The sequence below is a fragment of the Alligator sinensis genome, unplaced genomic scaffold (genome assembly GCF_000455745.1).
Source record: "Alligator sinensis unplaced genomic scaffold, ASM45574v1 scaffold210_2, whole genome shotgun sequence".
NCBI classification, from domain to species: Eukaryota; Metazoa; Chordata; order Crocodylia; family Alligatoridae; genus Alligator; species Alligator sinensis.
Genome location: NW_005841946.1, coordinates 1,864,715 through 1,882,819, shown reverse-complemented (window position 1 = coordinate 1,882,819; position 18,105 = coordinate 1,864,715). Strand labels below are relative to the sequence as shown.

Genomic DNA, 18,105 nt, shown 5'->3' with positions numbered 1-18,105 from the left:
CCCCCACCACTGCCACCAGGTTATGCCTTTCAAATCTTACAGGAGGGCTCTCATCTCTTATGGAGGGGCTCATCCCCACTTACTTTGCACCCTGGCCCGGACCAGGAAGGACGCTTGGGAAGACTCCACGTGGAAGCAGGCAGACGCTGCATGGGGGGGCTCAGCCCTGCTCTAACCCAAGCTCCTGCAATGGCAGAAACCAGTGTTTGGCACCGTCATCGCAGCGCAAAAACTTCCCGTCTGACCTGTCATCTGACTGCCCCCAAACCGCACCTTGGGCTGTTCTAGAGATGCCAGCTCCGTACCCCAGACCTGCCGGTGTGCCGCTTACTCCCCACCCTGCAGCACGTGTGGTTCGTGGTGCAGGCGAACGTCCATTGCAACAACCCGGGCTGGAAGCCTCGGAGATTTGCTGAAGCACGTTCTCTAATTGCACTTGTAAAACTTTTATGAGAAAGAAAACGAACAAAGGAATCCAGGCTCCGTCCAGCCATGCAAAAAGCCACAGCGGTGGATTGAAAGACAGTGAACAGAAGCCAGCAGGAGATTGTGGTCCTCTGCCTCGGGCTCCAGCTCTACCCGCGGACAACTTGTCCTCGAACCTGAATGCGCCCAGCAGCGAAACGGCCGGAGCAGAGCACATCTCGTGTCATGACACCCACCTCTGGATAGAGAGGTTTCCTTACGGATGCCACCTCCTCCCTCGGCACTTACATGATCTTCTCTGGGTCAGCTCACATGCCTGTCACCTCCCAGTGGCAGTGGCAGCAACCGCTGACCTAGAAAAGCAATAAAGTTAGGAAAGCACTACATGGATTCTAGCCTCTTTTGAGGGATCTGAACATCTGGAAGTAAAGAGGAAGAGCCAGTGCCATGAGACTAGCTAGCTCTTCAAGGCCTGCCGGCCAATGCTGGGAGGGTCACAGGCTGGAAACCTCTCAGAGAAAGAGATGGTCTTGCCATGAAGGTGGGGAATCGGGAGCTATGGCCATTTCCATCTCGGACCTGGCTCACTCTAGGCAACATCCAACATCTGCAAAATGGAGCCATGGTCCTTCTCTCCAGCGGACAGTTGGTGCGAGGGGTATGGGCTAAATTCTGCTCCCAGATTTCATAAACATTCGGGCTGGAAAGGCCCTCGGAGGATCATCGAGTCCAGGCCCCTGCCCCAGGGGCAGGAAGTCAGCTGGGGTCATAGGATCCCAGCAAGATAAGCATCCAAATGTTACTTGGGTTTAATTCAGGATGGCCAAGAGCAGCATAACCAAGAGCAGAGTTAGCTGGGTACCGGCAGCAGTACCACTGCATCAGCGCTGCACTCTTGCCTGGCTAATGCAGCCCTCCTCGCAGCAGGGCTGAGGCCACGTGCCTTGCAATGCAGCCAGTTTGCTTCTGCTGCCTTCTGGCACCTTCAGAGCCGGCTCGGGGATCTCCACAGCTGTGCATTGATAGACCCAAATTGCCTATAGAAGCCCACCAGGAAACCTGGGACAGATACCAGCTGAGCTTGTCAGAGGTGGCTGGTGTTTCTGGGCATCCCAGGTTGTGCACGCTCGACCTCAGAGGCCTTCCACGGTTCCTATAGTTGAGAAAGTGCCAAGCCCCCAGCTCCTCCCAAAGCCGGGCTCTTGATCGTGGGACATGCAAACCCTGAGACAAAAAAGATCACCGGTCACTTTTAGAAATCTTGACCTTCCTGCCTCACCCAGAGGCCTTTTAAAGCTATTTTCAGGCCCCAGCCAGGACGAGTCTGATCTCTCCAGTACAATGTAAGCTCCACTTTGATCTGATGAACGCCTCTGCTGCATCCCGTCGGCCCCTTCACAGTCCCCTGGATTTGCTCAGGACAAACGCTGCCGCTATCAGTTAGCAAGTGCACTCCAAGGATGCCGTCTGAAAGGCATCCGCTTGCTCTCGCTGCTGGCAGCTCCGATCACATGGGCCGCGGCTATCTTTAGCCGGAGGTCTTCATATTACAAGTGAGCGGTTTGGAGCGGCCGGGAAGGCACAGAAAGATATCAAACCATCGAGAAAGAGATAGGAATTGCACTGGCTGCACGCTGCAAGGCGCCTTGGGTACCACTCCTGGCGTGCGGATGCATTACGAGGCACCGCCAAGTGCATGCTTGCTGAGTCACCTCTCCGGCAGCCGGAGCATGACTCAGCACCAGAGCGGGCCGACGTCTGCGACGGAGAGAGTCCGGATCAACGTGGAAGAGGCGTTTTTCGCCGTGGACAAGGCTCTGCTGGTGGAGCACAGCGACTACTTCTGCGCCCTCTTCCGCTCTGGCATGAGGGAAAGCACGCAGGACGAAATCCAGCTCCAGGACCTGAGTGCCAAGGGGTTCTTCATCATGCTCCAAGTCCTGGCTGGGGAGAGACCCATGCTGAGCTGCGAGGAGAACTTCAAGGCGGTCGAATGCGCGGCTTTTCTGCACGTGAAGCCGCTGGCCAAGTACCTGATCAATTCGATCAACTCCGACAACTGCATCATCCTGTACCAAGCTGCCGCCATTTTTGGCTTGCTGGACCTTTTCCACAGCGCCGCCCTGTATATCCGGGACAGCTACTCTGAGCTAGAGCAGTACTTGGACTGTCTTTCCCCCGACCTGCTGGACTACATCGACTCTCTCGTGCCCAGCACGTTTGTCGCGGTGGGGGCACATACGCCCACCTTTGAGTTCCTAGAGGACCTTTCGAGGACCATTTGCTACCTGGACGAGGAGAACAACACGTGGAAGACGCTCTCCTGCTTACCGCTGGCGGCCAGCACGTTCCTAGCCGGCATGGCGACATTGGAGAACAAGATCTATATCGTGGGGGGCGTCTACGGGGCTAGCAAGCAAGTCGTAGACAGCAGCTTTTGCTACGACGCCGACACGAACAGCTGGAGCAAGTTCCCCAGCCCTAAGCAGCCCCGGTACGACGCCACGCTGACGGGCCACGAAGGTTGCCTGTACGCCATCGGAGGAGAGTACGAGAAGGTCTCGCTCAAATCCGTGGAGAAATACGACGTGTCCTCCAACACCTGGACTCTCCTCTCCGACCTGCCCCAGCCCACAGCCGGGGCCCCCTGCGCCCAGGCGATGGGGAGGATATTTGTTTGCTTGTGGAAACCACTGGACACCACTATCATCTACGAGTACGAGACCCAGAAGGACGAGTGGCTTCCCATCGCGGACTTGAAGAGGCCTCAGAGCTACGGTCACTGCATGGTGGCCCACCGAGACAACCTCTACATCATGAGGAACGGGCCCTCGGACGACTTCTTGCGGTGCGTGATAGACTGCTTCAACCTCACCACCCGGCAGTGGGTGGCCTTACCCGGGCAGTTCGTCAACAGCAAGGGAGCGCTCTTCACGGCCGTGATCAGAGGGGACACCGTGTACACCGTCAACAGGATGCTCACCCTCCTCTACTCCATCGAAGAGGGCAGCTGGCGGTTCAAGAAGGAGAAGGCCGGGTTCCCGAGGACTGGTTCCCTGCAGACCTTTCTGCTCAGGCTACCGAGGAGAGACCATAGTGTTGCCACCTAGTCGCCGCCATGCAGGGCACTCCGGCATACGAGGGAGCTGAATTAAATGACATCCCCTTCTGGGTCCTCATCTCTGCCTTGCTTTTGAGCAGCTGCTGCTCCGGGGAGTCTCAGGTGCAAGGCTACAAGGACTCTGCTCTCACCTGCTGCGTTTGCCCTTCCAAGTAGCCGGAGCCAGGGCGAGGGGTGCAATTCAGCTGCCTTGCCGGTGGTTGCCCTCTGCTCGCGGTTGCGGTGGATCAAGACCTCTGTTCCATGCAAAGCCCCCGGCGCTGTCTTCCGGACACGGGGCTGGGAGAGTCGTTGGAGACCTGCAAAGGAAAGACACTTTAGAAATGCAAAGTAATACCAGCTCTCATGTGTTTTGACTGAATTCTGGAAACGTGCATCAAACCACCGACCTAGCTTTGGGTGGGGGGAGCCGTCAGTGTATCTTTGGATTACGAGGAAAAGAGTTTTCAATACAAAAATCTTAAGCGTGTGTTAACGATGGTTTCTTCTTTCAAGGACACTAAACAGAGTGCCTGTCACACTGCACAGGCATCAGGCGCGGGGGGCAGACTTTAGGCTCATGCAGCTGCCATCTCAAAAATTTAAAAGACAAAACAAACCCATAGGTCTCAACCTTGTTTCCAGACTCCAGAAAAATGCCAGCTCTTCACTTTGATGGTGGTTTTTGGGGGGTTTGGTTTTTTATTATGGAAAAATAACAGAACAGTTTTTCTGTTGCAAATTGCTCAGCAAGCCCACAACAGGTCAGGAGAGTTTTAGCACCAGGGATTCGCACGCGAAATCTCCGGGTTTCGTCTGGGACTCGTGTGTCTGTGCTTGCCCACCTACCAGTGCTAATATTGCCTCGAGGCACCCTTGAAAGGATCTCATGGCATCCGGGGTGCTACAACACCCCCGCTGAGAATTGCTGGCTTAGGGTTATATACCCTACACAGCTATTCAGGAATATAGCTAAGGGCCGGTTTCCCATTTCAAGGGACAGTGGGAGGTAGACTCGGGTATTTGGGCAGGCTCCTCGGTCTGCGGAGGGAGGGTGGAGGTGCGGTCTGGGGGGTTCTGCGCTGGGGACGCGGGCCGGAAGGGAAAACACTGCCGTCCTGGGCCGAGCGCAGGTGGCTCTGGCACAGTCCGAGGCAGAGGTGGGCTCAGGGTTGGCCCTTTAGGATCTGAGGCTGCAGCTTCAGCCTAAAGCTGGGTCCAGATTTGACACTGCTCAAATCCCAAGATGCGATAACGTGCGATTTTGGCTCACAGCAGGCACACTGATCCGGCAGCCTTCACGCTGCTTCCACCCTGGACAGAAAATAGCCCGCTCCCAGCTTGGACTCTGGGAGATCTTGGGCCTGGGCGACCTGGGCTGGTCACATCCTGCAAACTAGGAGCGGGGCTTCGGCACCCCCTGAGCCAGCACAGTCCAGGGTCCCATCGACCCCTGGCTCCAGTATCCAGGCTGAAAGGGAGAGCTGCCCTCGCTCACAACTCCATGCCCTTCTAAGGCATTAAAGCACAAAGCTGCGTCCTGCATGGAAACCGCCCGGGGAAGCCGAGTGCACCGTGCTGTAGCCATGTGAATGCTGTCCCCAGCAGCCGGGGCCTTCTCGAATGGTTTAGCTCCGGGACTGGCAAAGCAGGCTCAGCTAGTGCTGGCTGGCTAATCCCGTGGCACTGGTATGAACCACGCTGCTGCTGGGAGCGATGGGCGAGCAACGGGCCGGCCAGCCTCCCCGGCAGAAGAGTCCAGACATCAGCTGAGCTACATTAAAGGTGAATATGGCCCGGTTTGCAGCTGTGGGATGTGCAGAACATATTGGGCTGGATATTTCCATCCTGCTGGCCCCTCTCCTCCTCAGTGCATTCGCTCCAGACGTGGGCTGCACAGCTCTGATGTAGGTACTGAGATTAGGAACGAATGCCACTGGAGAGGTGCAGGCGAGCATGAATAGCTGGGCCCTGCGAGGCTTTTGCAGCTGGAGGATGTCCCAGCAAGTGGAGTGGGAGGATGGCCAGGTGGGGAGGCAGGGCCTGGCTCCTGGCAGCGCAGAGCTGATGAGGGGCTGGACTGGATGACTTGTTGGGTCCCTTCCTCTACGCTTTCTATGCCTGTTCGTGATCCCAGGTGCAGACTAGAGACTTGCTCACACCGAGATTGAGCCTGGCATGTCGTACCGGCTGAGAGCAGGGAAGGCACCAGACATCCAGGTATTTGAATCATCGTCTCACATCAGCCTGCCCTGAGCAGGGGCAAATATCTTGGGGGTTAAACAGCCAGCAGTGCCTGGAGCCCCGTCTGCAGAGACGCAAACGGTTTGGGGAAGCTGCTCCAGCAGGCACAACCCTCAGCCCTCACACAGCAAATGGGAAGAGAGCCACACGTGCAGCGGCTGCTGGACGCAGGGAATGACCTGGCCTACACCAGTTGCTAGCAAGGAGCCACGAGAAATACTTATTGCCTCTGGCAGCCTGCAGCTCCCGTGCAAACACCGAGGACGCCCACTGCAGAGGAAGAGCGCTAGCGCACTCGATTTTTCCTTCTGCCTGAAGAGCTGGATTCTCTTCCCTCCTTAATCCCTTTGCATAACGATGAGCAGCTTGTGCTCTTTCCACACAGGCCATGTGAAGCGGACCGGGCTGGGAGAAGCAGCCCCCGCCGCTCTCCTGGCGCTGCGTGAAGAGCAGGGACGGCTCAGAGAGCGCGCACGGCAAGAGGAGGACACAAATGCAGTTCTGTCCAGCAAAGGCCGTCAGAGCAGGGGGATTAGCAAAGCGCAGTATGGGCAACACCTTCACCTGACTGCCCTGGAGCGCCTGCTAGCCCTGATTCCCATTAGTCCTGTGTGTTGGTCCCACTTCTCTGCTTACGTCTAGCTAAAAGATAGGACTATTTCCACAGGATGTTGCAAGGTCTGGGTCTAACCAGCTTTTCCTAGCATATTGCCGTTTAAACCAGGCTGCCTTAGCAATGCTGTAACATGGGCATTTTCCTTTGACGCACATTGAATTCCCATGATCCTTTGCCCTCCAGGTGCTTCCCAAAATCCCACAGAGTACCTCCCCAGCTTGGCATCTGTGGCAGCCCTGGCTGAGTCCTTCCGAGTCGGTTGGTTGGTTTTGGGGGCCAAAGGACACTGATAAGACCACTGGAAATAATTTAAATGCCCTCTACAGCAATAAAAGAAACCCCATGACAGGAGGGGAGAGGATGCACAACACACGACGTGGAAGAGCTCTTAACCATGCTGTTTTGTGCGCCGCTTGGGCTAGAGCACAGCCTGGAGAACGGTGCAAGAACCTACCCAGCATGCAGTAGACTTTGCATATATAAACTGTGGACTAGGGGCCTTTCGGCCACCCAACAAAGCGGTGTTGTTATCACTATCCCCATTTCGCAGAGGGAAACACTGAGGTCAGAAGGATGAATGAAGGCCCAGCATCAATGTGGAGTCAGGAATGAGGTGGGACCCCTCGAGCCTGTTGGACTCGCGTGGTTAAGGCACACAGGCTTCCCTAGCCAAAGGCACGTGGGGCAGCATCGCATCCAGCCATCTCCGACCGCCAACAGATCAGGCCAACCCAGCTGGAAATGGGTTCACCAGGCAGCCTCCAAAGCAAGTTCAAACAGGGTTCAGCGCCCACCTCTAGAGACTCCCTTCAGCCCCTCTGCCCCCCGCAGCCCACCCTGACAACAGCAACGCCCAGGCTTCTCGTGCCGGGATCCCCCCTCCAGCAACTACACGGCCTTGCTCCAAGGAAACTGGATGGAAACACATGTGCACACATGCACATGCACACGCTTGTCATTTTGAGACCAGGAGAGGACCCATCGCAGCCAGTGCATCGGAGCAGAACATTTTCTCTCTGTCGACACAAGAAAACAAGCAAGCACCGTCCCTGGCTACCCACTGACCTGCTGCTGCCCAAAACCCTTTAAGATAGAGGAAAGCATGCATTTCCTGTTTAGATCTGGAGCCTGAGCGAAGAGGTCAGCGAGGCCGAGAGCTCTCCCAGGAAGCCGCGCGCACCTCGGTGCAACTACAGAACTATTTAAAAATGACCAGAGTGCCAGAGACATGGGAAAATACAGGCGTGCAGCTGGGATCACTTATGAGGATCTGCCCAGAGCCTGGGAAGAAAGCACCCATCCCACTGATGGCAGCCCAGTAAGTCCGTTGGAGCTGGGAGCCCACTGGCAAAGGATGGTGACCCTTTGAGCGGTTACTGTTAGCTGGGCTCCTGGTCTGCAAGGAGAGTGAAGAGGGGAAACCTCCCTGGCTTCCTTAGTGACGAAGCCAGAGCTCAAGTAGACCATGAAGGCAGATTTACCCTAACCACCAGTTGTTGTTGGCCAAAGTATCCACAGCTGCCATGACTCCCGCTCCATTTTGGGTGCCCCTCACTCCCAAAAACCAGACCTTAGTTGTATTAGAATAGCTTGTCTATCCATCCCAGCAAAGCTCAAGGCCAGGTTGCACTCAGGGCTGTGCAAACACGTAGGCAGAGGCAATCCCAGCCTGAAGAGCATGGGGTTAGATAGATGAGGAAGGCAAAGGATGAGAAAGGAAGGTGTGTGTTGTCTGGTTTACAAAGGGGAAAACCGAGGCCTTAAGAGACAAAGGGTATAGTTTTCAAGCCTTCTGGCTCTAAGGGAGACTCAGGCTTTTTACGCTTTAAGTGAGACTTGGATTCTGATAGTGAAACTTCTGCTTTCAAGGCCCTGAAGGTCCTAAATGCCAAGCAGAGAGTTGGTAGCAAAACTGGCATTTGAAGCCAGCAGTTCGAGCCAGTACCTTCCCTATAAGCCATCTATCCTCAGTCAGTACTCACTGGGAACCTTCCTGGCCATCTCAATCCAGACAGGCCTTACTGAGTACACCGGAGAGATAGAGATGCCCTCTCATAAAGGAAACCTTTGGCCAAAATTTGCCTTTCAAAGTCCACTGAGACAAGAGATCAATTTTGTCCCAAACTCCCACAAGTTATGCAGCTGCACATCCCAAACTTTTCTCCCGCCCTGTTGGCATCTCGCTCCTTTATGCATTTTTCTGGCGTAACAGCTGCTCTTCTTTCACAAACAACCCCTCATATCCTAATGGAAGATGAAAGCGGAGCTTCAGAGAAGCTTGTTTTGGCTCTGCTTAGTCACCAGGAAGGAGAGGAGGAATTGGGGATGCAGCTCCTTTGGCTGCAGCACAAGGAAATCTATTAGGGAGTCTGTAGTTGCCTGGGATCACTGGGTTGGATGGAAGAGTGGACACCTCGCAAGGCACTGCCCAGGCAACCTCGCCGCCCCTAATGTCGAAGGGCTCGGACAGAGCTACGTAAGCACGGTGGGCAATTTTCCAGTGCTCCTGTTAGAAGCTGATCAGCCATCAAAGATGTGACACTCCCAAGGTGGTCTCTGCCGAGCACACGCACACTTGTCCCTGACTGCTCTCTGGTGCTGAAGCAGGTACTGAAGTACCTGGATTAGTTGAGATCCCTTTGGAAATCAGACCCATACCGACCAAACCTGCACCCGTTTGTTATTGCCCTTTCCCTGCCGTACCAGCTGCACGACAGCCAAAGCCAAGGATGTTAGCAGAGTGGCAATGCTATTCATTTCCAGAGCCTTTTTTTAGTCAATAAGGATCACGTTCAGGGCTTAATCTGCCTGGCCAGAGAGCGGCTGCTGAAAGGAAGAGAACAGGGAAGATATCGGGGCAAGGCTGCCTGCATTCACCTTGGAGATCTCACGTGTCTGGTGTTGGCGAAGCAGCTGTTGTTTCCATTGCTGACCTTTTTTTGGAGACGTGCTGTGCAGTTTTCACTCTGCTTATGGTTTCACCAGGGAGCGCACTGAACACTGGGCTCTTAATTTCCTCCCATCGTTTCCTCCTTTCTTGGATCCTGAGGGTCAGATCTGGGAAAATCGTGATCTTTTAATACCTGATTTATTTGCTTTTGCTTTCAGGCTGTTTGGAGAACTCCTACCCGCTCTGTCATTTCTAAGGCTTAAGCTCAGTATCTCCTGAAGGGCTTGTTTGGGGCTGGACTGGAGCAGAGATTATGCCTATCGGTGCATCCGAGGTTGTGAAGAACACGCCGAGCCAAAATATTATGCAACCATTTTCCCATAACTTGAGTAGGCTCCTACCGCTCCGTGTCTCCAGAACCTAAATAGAACAGAAGAGGATGCCAGCTCAGATGCTTCGAATTCTTATATTTCTGGCTCTAGCCAAGTCCTTGGCATTTTCCAATAAGCAGCCATGCAGCTCCGGGGCTGCCTTTTATTTTAATTTTTTTTATTTTTTTTTTAAGAAAACAAGCCTTTGCCCATGTTCATTTCTAAAAATATTTGTCTGGTTCCTCTTGTCCTCTGCCACTGGTCTAGGCCTCCAATGTCGTATCCCCAGATTACATTTCTCTGAAGCTGTTTCCACTGTTGCTACTAATGATTATAAAATGCCCTACTCTTCAATCCAAGGATGCTCAATCTTCCCTCAGACCCCTGGTATGACTGCCCTTGAACCCAGTCTTTGACTTCAAAGGAGTTAGGTCTGCATGGTTGGTTGGGTGCTGTGCCCAGAGAACCAGATGTGTGGGGCAGAATGGTGGAGAGCAAGGGCCTTTACCATGTACAGCGCCCAGTGAGTGTTGGAAAACCCCAACATTACATAGAGGTTCACTGACTTCAGCAATGCTCTGTCTATCAGCAGAGGTTCACTACTGAGACTTTGGCCAGATTTTTTTTGCTTCCTATCCTGGAAATTGGTCCCTCTCTTCAGGCTTTTTCAATTTCTTGGTGTAGGAGTGTAGGAACATGACCCCTTAGAAGTGGGAGAAACAGACCACCCAGGCGGAGCCCCAGCATGGACGCAGCATGAGGATCCTGAGGCAGGCAGGTTAGTGCTCTCCTCCCTGAGGACCTCTGCCTGTCTGCCAAGGCCTTTGCTTTTGGCTGCGACAGGCTCACACCCAGTGCCACTGCCAATGTGCCACAGGCGTGTCCTGCACCTCTGGGGCCACATCACACCTGACGCACTTTCCTGCCACGACTTGATGTTCAAGTAGGTGAACCTGTACTTGCCTGGAGGTGCTACCGTGGTTCTCTGAGAGTTATGGGGTGATCACGGTGGTGTGTCTTCTGTGGGGCTCCTCCTCCCCTATAGCCCAACCATTTCCATTTGGGTATTGTTGCCACTCTAGTTGATACATCAAGTATGGTGCAGCCTGATCTTCTCCATAGGGAGTCTGATGGGGCTTGAATCCACGTGTATCCAATCACTGCTTTTGGCTTTTCAAAAAAGGAAGATTAAACAGGTAACGTGAACTCAAATGGCTTGGACCTGGAGGCCAGCCAGGGCAATGATGCCTCACTGCTCTGAATTTCCCCCCTTTCTGGGGCATGGGTTGCTTTGGGGCCTTGCGTATCCCTGTTGTCACCACTGTTGGGCCCCTTGTGCCTCTTGGTGAAATGACCTCTCTGTGCAGGACTTTCCTGATTTGGTGCTGGGCCAGATCTGGGTTCGTGTTGTGGCGGTCACTGCCACGCAAGGCCAGTGCTCCCAACAGCTACTGACTGGTGTATTGCCTGTCTGCATATGCCCCGTTGGGCCCATGCTATTGGGAGGCCTTCAGGGAAGTTCTCCCTGTTTCCCCCTGCCGGCTTCCTCGGTTCATCTACTCACAGCCCCACTGGGCTTGGGTCCCTTGGCATGGGCTCCTGGGTGAGCACTCAGTCCCTGCCATGCTGCAATAGGGGAAATGCTCAGCTCCACCTGCCAGGAGCATCTGGCAGCACCGCTGGGGTGCTCATGGAGGGGAGAGCATCTATGGTTCCTCCGGGCATCCCAGCCAAGAGACAGCCGGTTTTCCCTCTGCCACCCAGAGGGCAGCCAGCTGTGTACTTGCTGCTGAGGGAGTATCCAGCACCTCTTCATGCCCCTTAACAGCAGGGAGCGCATCTGGCTCTTCCCTGGGCAGGCTGGCAGGGGTGAAAATGGCTGGACCTGCTTCTGGCTTTCCCCTTGCTCCGGTCTCTGGCATGCTTTTGGCCTACCACCCCAGGGCTCCAGGCCAATCGGCAGATCACTTCTGGTAGACTCAGGGTGAGCTTAGTTCCCAATGCATGGGTTTTTTCATGCTCTATCAAAAAGAAGGGAGACATGGTGGATATAAAAGAATGTATATAAATCCCATTGAAAAGACAATGGTGCCAATGCTTAGCTCATCACTAAGTCATGTCATTTGAAACAGTGTCCAGGGACTGAAGTTGCCAGAGAAAACCCCACTGTATCCCAGTGAAGTCTGCTCTCATCATAAGTGCCTTCATCAGAAGGAAGAAATGGAAAAAGAGGCTTCACAGCATCAGCTGCCAGAAGCGTTCAAATTTCATGGTTTAGCTTCAACTTCTCTATACTTGAAACAAGGTCCACACCAGACCTGTGAACTTTTTCCCTTTTTAAATATTGCCTTAAAATCAGCCAGGCCCCCCCCTAAGAAAATTCCCAGACCTCAGTGAAGTACTTCCAGGGGCGCTGTTTCAAACAGCAAAGAGGTTGCTGAATCAGTCAAAAGATTGACTTTTAAAAAAGGTTTAAAAATGAAGATGCCCAAATACTGTGGATGATGAGAAAATGCGTGGCGTATTGACTGACTCCCTGTACGACAGGCCCCAGACAGGGCTGAAGCCCCATTATACAGGGCAACAGGACGAGCCTTGAAGAGCATTTGCTTGCACTGGTTATCCTAACCCCTGAACGCTAGCAGAGGTCTCAGCAGGACCGCAAGGGAAACGTGAAATCTGAACAGTTGTTTGGTCCAGACAAATCAGATCAGGCATTTTCTGGACACGTTTTAAAAGCATTCCTGTTCCGTACAAGACACAGACTCCAAAAATGCTTGATTTGCCGCCTCTGTCTGAACACTTAATGTGTCTTCATTAAAACTGTAATGGATATTGTCCCAGGCTTGAGCTGGAGACTGAATTTTAAACTTGCAGAGGTCATAATGCTCTTTGGTAAAAAGGTTTATTATGGATGCTTGGGAGAGGCGAAGAGTTATTGAGCCGCAGCTGTGACTTTAAACATCTATGTCAACCCTAAAACTGAGAAGTACCGCGCTATTAATTACCCTCCTCAGTATATTGAAGGTTCACTGAGTTTTTATAGGCCCAATATAGGCTAAACAAAGGTCTTTCCATTCACCGTAATGGCTTCAGTTGCCTTAGACTTCAACCAACTGTTATTATACTTGCAAAACTCCTACTGACGTCAGTGGAAATTAGTAAGCACAAGGTTTGAGAGATCAGGTCAAGGTATCTTTCATTTGCCTCTGCCCCTGTGTGAGCTTCCTCGGTGTCCTCAAAATAGCCGATTGCTCTGGAAACGCTCCAGTCCCTTTGCCGGGAACAAGTCAAATATCTGCACTTCACATTTCCAGTGCACTTGTGAATCTGCAGAAGACGTTCACTTTCATAAACACTTCATTTGTTATATGCTTTTATCTTCAGGCTCCCCCGGACCGCCCCTCCCTTGGCTCAGTTGCTTTCTATTAAAAATCAGGATCAGCTTGGCCTTTATAATATCAAAATCTCTTTATTTTGAAATAAGAAGAACCGACTCGGTTTTTTTGCAGAAGCCCCGGTTCTCCTACAATGCAACGCGAAAGCAGCGTTTCTACAGTTATGTCTCCTATCAGCCTTTTTGATCCTCTCCCCCATTATTTGACAAAAAAGTAACAAGCAAGGAACAGGCTGTAAATTTGTTTGCGCTGAAAATGCCAGTAAAATACTTAACTGTTACAACTGGAAACCTGCCACTGTTATTTGCAGACTGGCCTGCACAAACCCAGCAAAAGCAAAGTTCCCCGATTAAGACAGTTAACACTTAACATCGTCTCCTAAAGAGCAGCACACAGGGCATTGTGTCTGAAAGCCACCTTCAGCTGAGTAATCAGTGCAAACCCATTATAGAGTAGTTAAAATAACTATTACAGGCTTATGTAACCGAACCATGATATTTAACACAGCAGGCTTTTTTCCATGCCTTATAAGTATAGCTTCAAAAAGACCAAGCAATGCAAACTTTACCCCCTGTTTCCTACATCTTTTCTTCCTTTCATTTGCTTTCTTCCACAATTTATTGGTTTACTGAAATGAATACTAATACAAGACAACGTTCTGCCTCTGTACATGTAGCACTTGAGCAAAGAAATGCACGTTACCATTCACCAAACAGTACAAGGATGTAGCAAAGTTCAGAGGGACATGCATAAACCCATCTCTCTACAAAGCTAAAGTAACACAAAGGTCATTTCCCATCAACTCTATATGCCACCCTTACATCGACCTCCTAGTTGCATGAAGGTAGAGAGAGACATTATTTTTACCTGGAGAGATGGGAGAAAAAAAAAATCTACTCCAGAAGGCCAAGAAGCCTCTAAATAAATGGCCCAGGAGCCAAATTCATCCATCGTACAATGAACAGGCATAACACTACTTGCAGATTTGATTTCCTTCACCATAAGTTCAGCACTCGATGTTTTACAGTCATCGGTGCGGAACACGCAACTTATCTGTTCTTTCAAATCTTAATTGCATTTACTTCTCCAAAGACTAAAGTAACGTTTTAAAATATTTCTTTAATCATCGGTTGACCTTTTGCAAGTTTTTTTTCTCCCAAGGTGACATCATCTTGGCACCAAGAAACGTGATGAAAAATTCTGTCTGTCGAATGGCCTTGCCTTATAAGGGCTGCGTTCAAAAATAAAAGCTCATGTAACAAAGTGAAAAAGTCCCGAAGAGGAAACCGTGTATGTGAGCTCCAGGACACAGCACCCCTGCTACGCACGAGAACCTGTTATGCAAACCAGTTTTTCCAAGAGCGTGTGTTGGGATTTGGAGAAATCATACCAGAGCCTTAAATTATTCCTACCAGGCTTACAGCTGCGGTGGGCTCCCCGACATACGTATCAGCGGCACAGGGTCTGGCCCCATGCCAGAGCTTGCCGTGTAGTTTCATTCACGATGCAACGAAGGTGAAGGGAGATGGGAACATAGATGTCTCAGTATTAGCAATAGGCATTTGCTAGGGGGAACTATCCAAAATCCTGCAGCAGGCTGACAGCACATCCGTGGAGACATTAATCAATGAAAGCCCAGCGGCCCACGTGGCTGGGATGGATTATACAATGAGCTGTAGCACAGGAAGAAGTGTGACCACCCAAGGGCATCCAAAAAGAGCCTTTGTTTGAGTGCAACCTACTCCTGGAGCTGTAAACAGACAACAGAAAACTCCCCAAGGACGCGGTGTAACCAGGGTGAGGCAATCGGGGCAGTTGTCCTGGGTGCTGCCGTGGGAGGAAAGGGGAGTGGGCAAAATAAAACAGCTGCTGACAACAGCTACGTGACCATGACCACACTGGTGGCGTGGCACCAACCAGAAGTTGCTGCTGCCCATGCCCCAAGCACCTGGCCACTTGCAAAGGAGGAAACCTCTTTGAACAGCATCTGTGTGCAAGGGGAGGGGTGTATCAGCAGCCTCAGACCAGCTCAGCTGGAGCAGCACTGTGAGTTTTGTGACAAAAGTCCTTATTGAGCAAAGGCCTGCGCATGGCCACGCTGACTCTACCATCCCCACTGCAGCATGAGACTCCCACCAGCCCCACCAGACGGGGTCAATCCCATCGTGTCACTCTCTTCCTTGGGTCCCACAAACTGGGGCAGAAACATGACATCAGTGACAAGTAATTCCTGGCCATCAAGGATGGTTTCATCATGAGGACACGCAGTGTCCAGTTGGGTATTTGCGGACCATAAGAACATTGGATATCTGTGCTCCGCAAATGCCTTGAACCACACCGATTCCACATTCAACCTCGCTCTGACGTACCTTTCTGCCGCCAAAAAATGCGAGTCAAGCACGTTTGTTAGCCAAGGTGAACATCTAAATCCTGCAAACAACATTCAAAAAATACACCGTAATTTTGAAATTCTGTCATTTAGTCAGCGTTGTCCTGAACAATGACTTAAGTCTTGCATCGAATCCAGCCTACCCTTTACTGCCAAAACCGCGTCTTCTAATGAAAGTTCAAGTCCTGACCAGAAGTTTTGGATTAAGAACAGACTTTTGCTCTTCAAAGATCCAGTCTATGTCCTGGGTGGCTGACCATGACCTGAGGTGCTGAAGAGAGGCATGGCATGGGAAGAACGTGCCCAAAGCAGTCCTCTCTTGCCTTTCTGTCCCTCCTTCCTCCTATACCTTGGGCTTCAGCATGAAGCAGTGCACAGGAGCAGCAGCAAGCATCAGACATGGGGAAACTTTCACTTCATTTTTTTGCCATCATTGAAGCCCATCTCAAAAAGGGCGGGGGGGGGGAAGATGATTTCACTGGCAAAAAAATGGGATCAATTCTTCCCTCAGCAGCCAACTCAACTGTCGGTCTAGAAATCACTCTACGATTCCCAGAATGCCTTGCACTCCAGGACACATGTGGCCTGAGCTAGCTAGGTCCAGCAGCTGGAGTACGGGACAGGCAGGTACGGTGCCCCCAGCCCATCCTTCTGATACTCCCCCCCACTTAAGCAGCACCTGGGACCCAGGCCCCACTCACCCACCCAATGTTACACTACTGGTACTGACGCTGTGGCGTGATTCTTGCTTGGCTGGTTGCCTGGGCCATTCCCAAACACTCAGGTCACTTCCTAGAGCTTTTGGTGGCCAAAAGTACCATCACGTACTAAAACACATATCGTTTCTTGTGAAGTTGCTCTTGGATGAAGAGTCGCTGCACCAAACCCTTCAGTCCTCCCCAAAAACAGCCAGCCAATTCCACTAACGTCACTGTTGCTTTAGCTGTGTCAAAAGTATATGGTTATTCTCGCTGCAACTGATCCACTCACAAAAATATCACACTTCATATCATATCCAAAAATCCTCACATTGTCAAGCTTTCTAGTTTGCCAACACCATGTTTGAGCACAGAGCTCAATTTCCACCTCATTTTTGCAGGGAACCGTTCTGCACAGCTCATCTGCCTATCATCCTCTTAGACGACAGCCAAGCCGAACGGGTGAACCAGATGACTGAAGAGTGTATCAGCTCCCATCAAGGTGACTGATGGTCTGCCTAGAAAGCTTCTGAACACACATCTACCAAACAGAGTGCAATCAATGCCAATTATGGGTTTTCCTTGAAACTTCACTCGTTGGCCATGGGTTTCTCATGTCCAAGCAGCCTCAACCCTTGCACAGCCACTTCATGACATCCATGTTGAACTACCCTCAAGGCCACGAAAGAAACCTACACGGGTAATGCTGATCAACGCCCTCAGAAGGTTCCTCACATCACAGCTGGAGATAGTCTGGTTATCAGTGCAACATCTGGATTAAAATAGGCCACCCAAGAAACTGAATTATTAATCCCTACAGCTCTTTGAGCCACTCTGCAAATTACCCCCATAACCTTCCAGCTGGACTTGCCATTAATCAGTGAGAAGCTCTCATGTGTATCCCTGTTCAAAAAGATCATTGATAGCCTGGTCCATCATCAAACAAACTCTGGACCTAAAGCTGGTCTGAGGAAAGCTGGTGTCCTTGTTCACGTGGGAAGGATACAGACCAGCCGAACAGTCTTGGGGACCAGCTAAATGTATTCACACATCTAGCATCCTGTCTAGAAAATCCCAGTCCCATGCTTGTTGGAAGTCACCTTCCAAGGGTTGGAGGGGAAGAATCAAGAATTTATTGTTTGATGGCCAGCCTTACTTAGCAACATGTCCCTGTCCTAGACCAATCCTTTTTAGTCATGCCTTCACTTTGGAGGGCAGATTTTGATGGATGCCAGCCCAGTGCTGTCATCTATCTGTGCTGTTTATTTTTTCATACCATTGCCCACTCCAGTACCATTTCTCTTGACTCTGATCCATGCCATTTGGCCTGCTTCTCACTGTCTGCTGTTCAGTGTTTGGCACCCTCTATTTCACTGGCCTGTTGGATAGAGATCGGGGACCTAATGGTTCTAGGCATCCTCCAAAACCATATCAAGAGACTGTCTTTGCCCCCAAGGAATTTACAGCCTAATTAGATGAACACAGAATGGAAATACAGTAGGCTTACCCCCATTTTACAAAATGGGTGAAGGGGCAAGTCCGAGGTAACACAGAAAGTCTGCAGTCGAGTTGAAATTTGAACTCAAGTTGCCTATGTCCCAGCTCTCAAGAAGTCCTCTGATACTGTATGAGGATATGATCAATAATTGAGCAAATGTTCTATACACACCACCAGTTTAAAAGCTATGGGGAAGAAGCACAGGGACAGCTTGTTCAACTTAGCTGAAATCCACTGGACTTAGAAATCTTTTGGAAGGACATAATGGAAAAATGGTAAATAGTTTGCAACTAATTAAGGACTATCCCTGCTAAGTTGTGCCAGTTGGCATTTTCACAGGGCAAGAAACAATAAATACATTTACCCTCCCCCTCCCCCCGCCAAATAAAATCCCTTACTCAAAGCAATTACATCAGTATCGGATTCAAACTAAAATAAAGTGCTTGAGTTCATCTTTGTGAAAACATTGTCCTCT

At 51.2% G+C, this 18,105-nt stretch overlaps 1 protein-coding gene across 1 annotated transcript; it reads left to right on the top strand.

Annotated features, from left to right (window-relative positions):
* The first annotated feature begins 2,006 nt into the window (after positions 1-2,006).
* On the top strand, positions 2,007-4,083 carry KBTBD13 (kelch repeat and BTB domain containing 13). The gene has a single exon (XM_006020107.2). It carries the CDS (start codon positions 2,097-2,099, stop codon positions 3,534-3,536), a length of 1,440 nt encoding a protein of 479 aa, XP_006020169.2. The 5' UTR covers positions 2,007-2,096; the 3' UTR covers positions 3,537-4,083.
* The last annotated feature ends 14,022 nt before the right edge of the window (positions 4,084-18,105 follow it).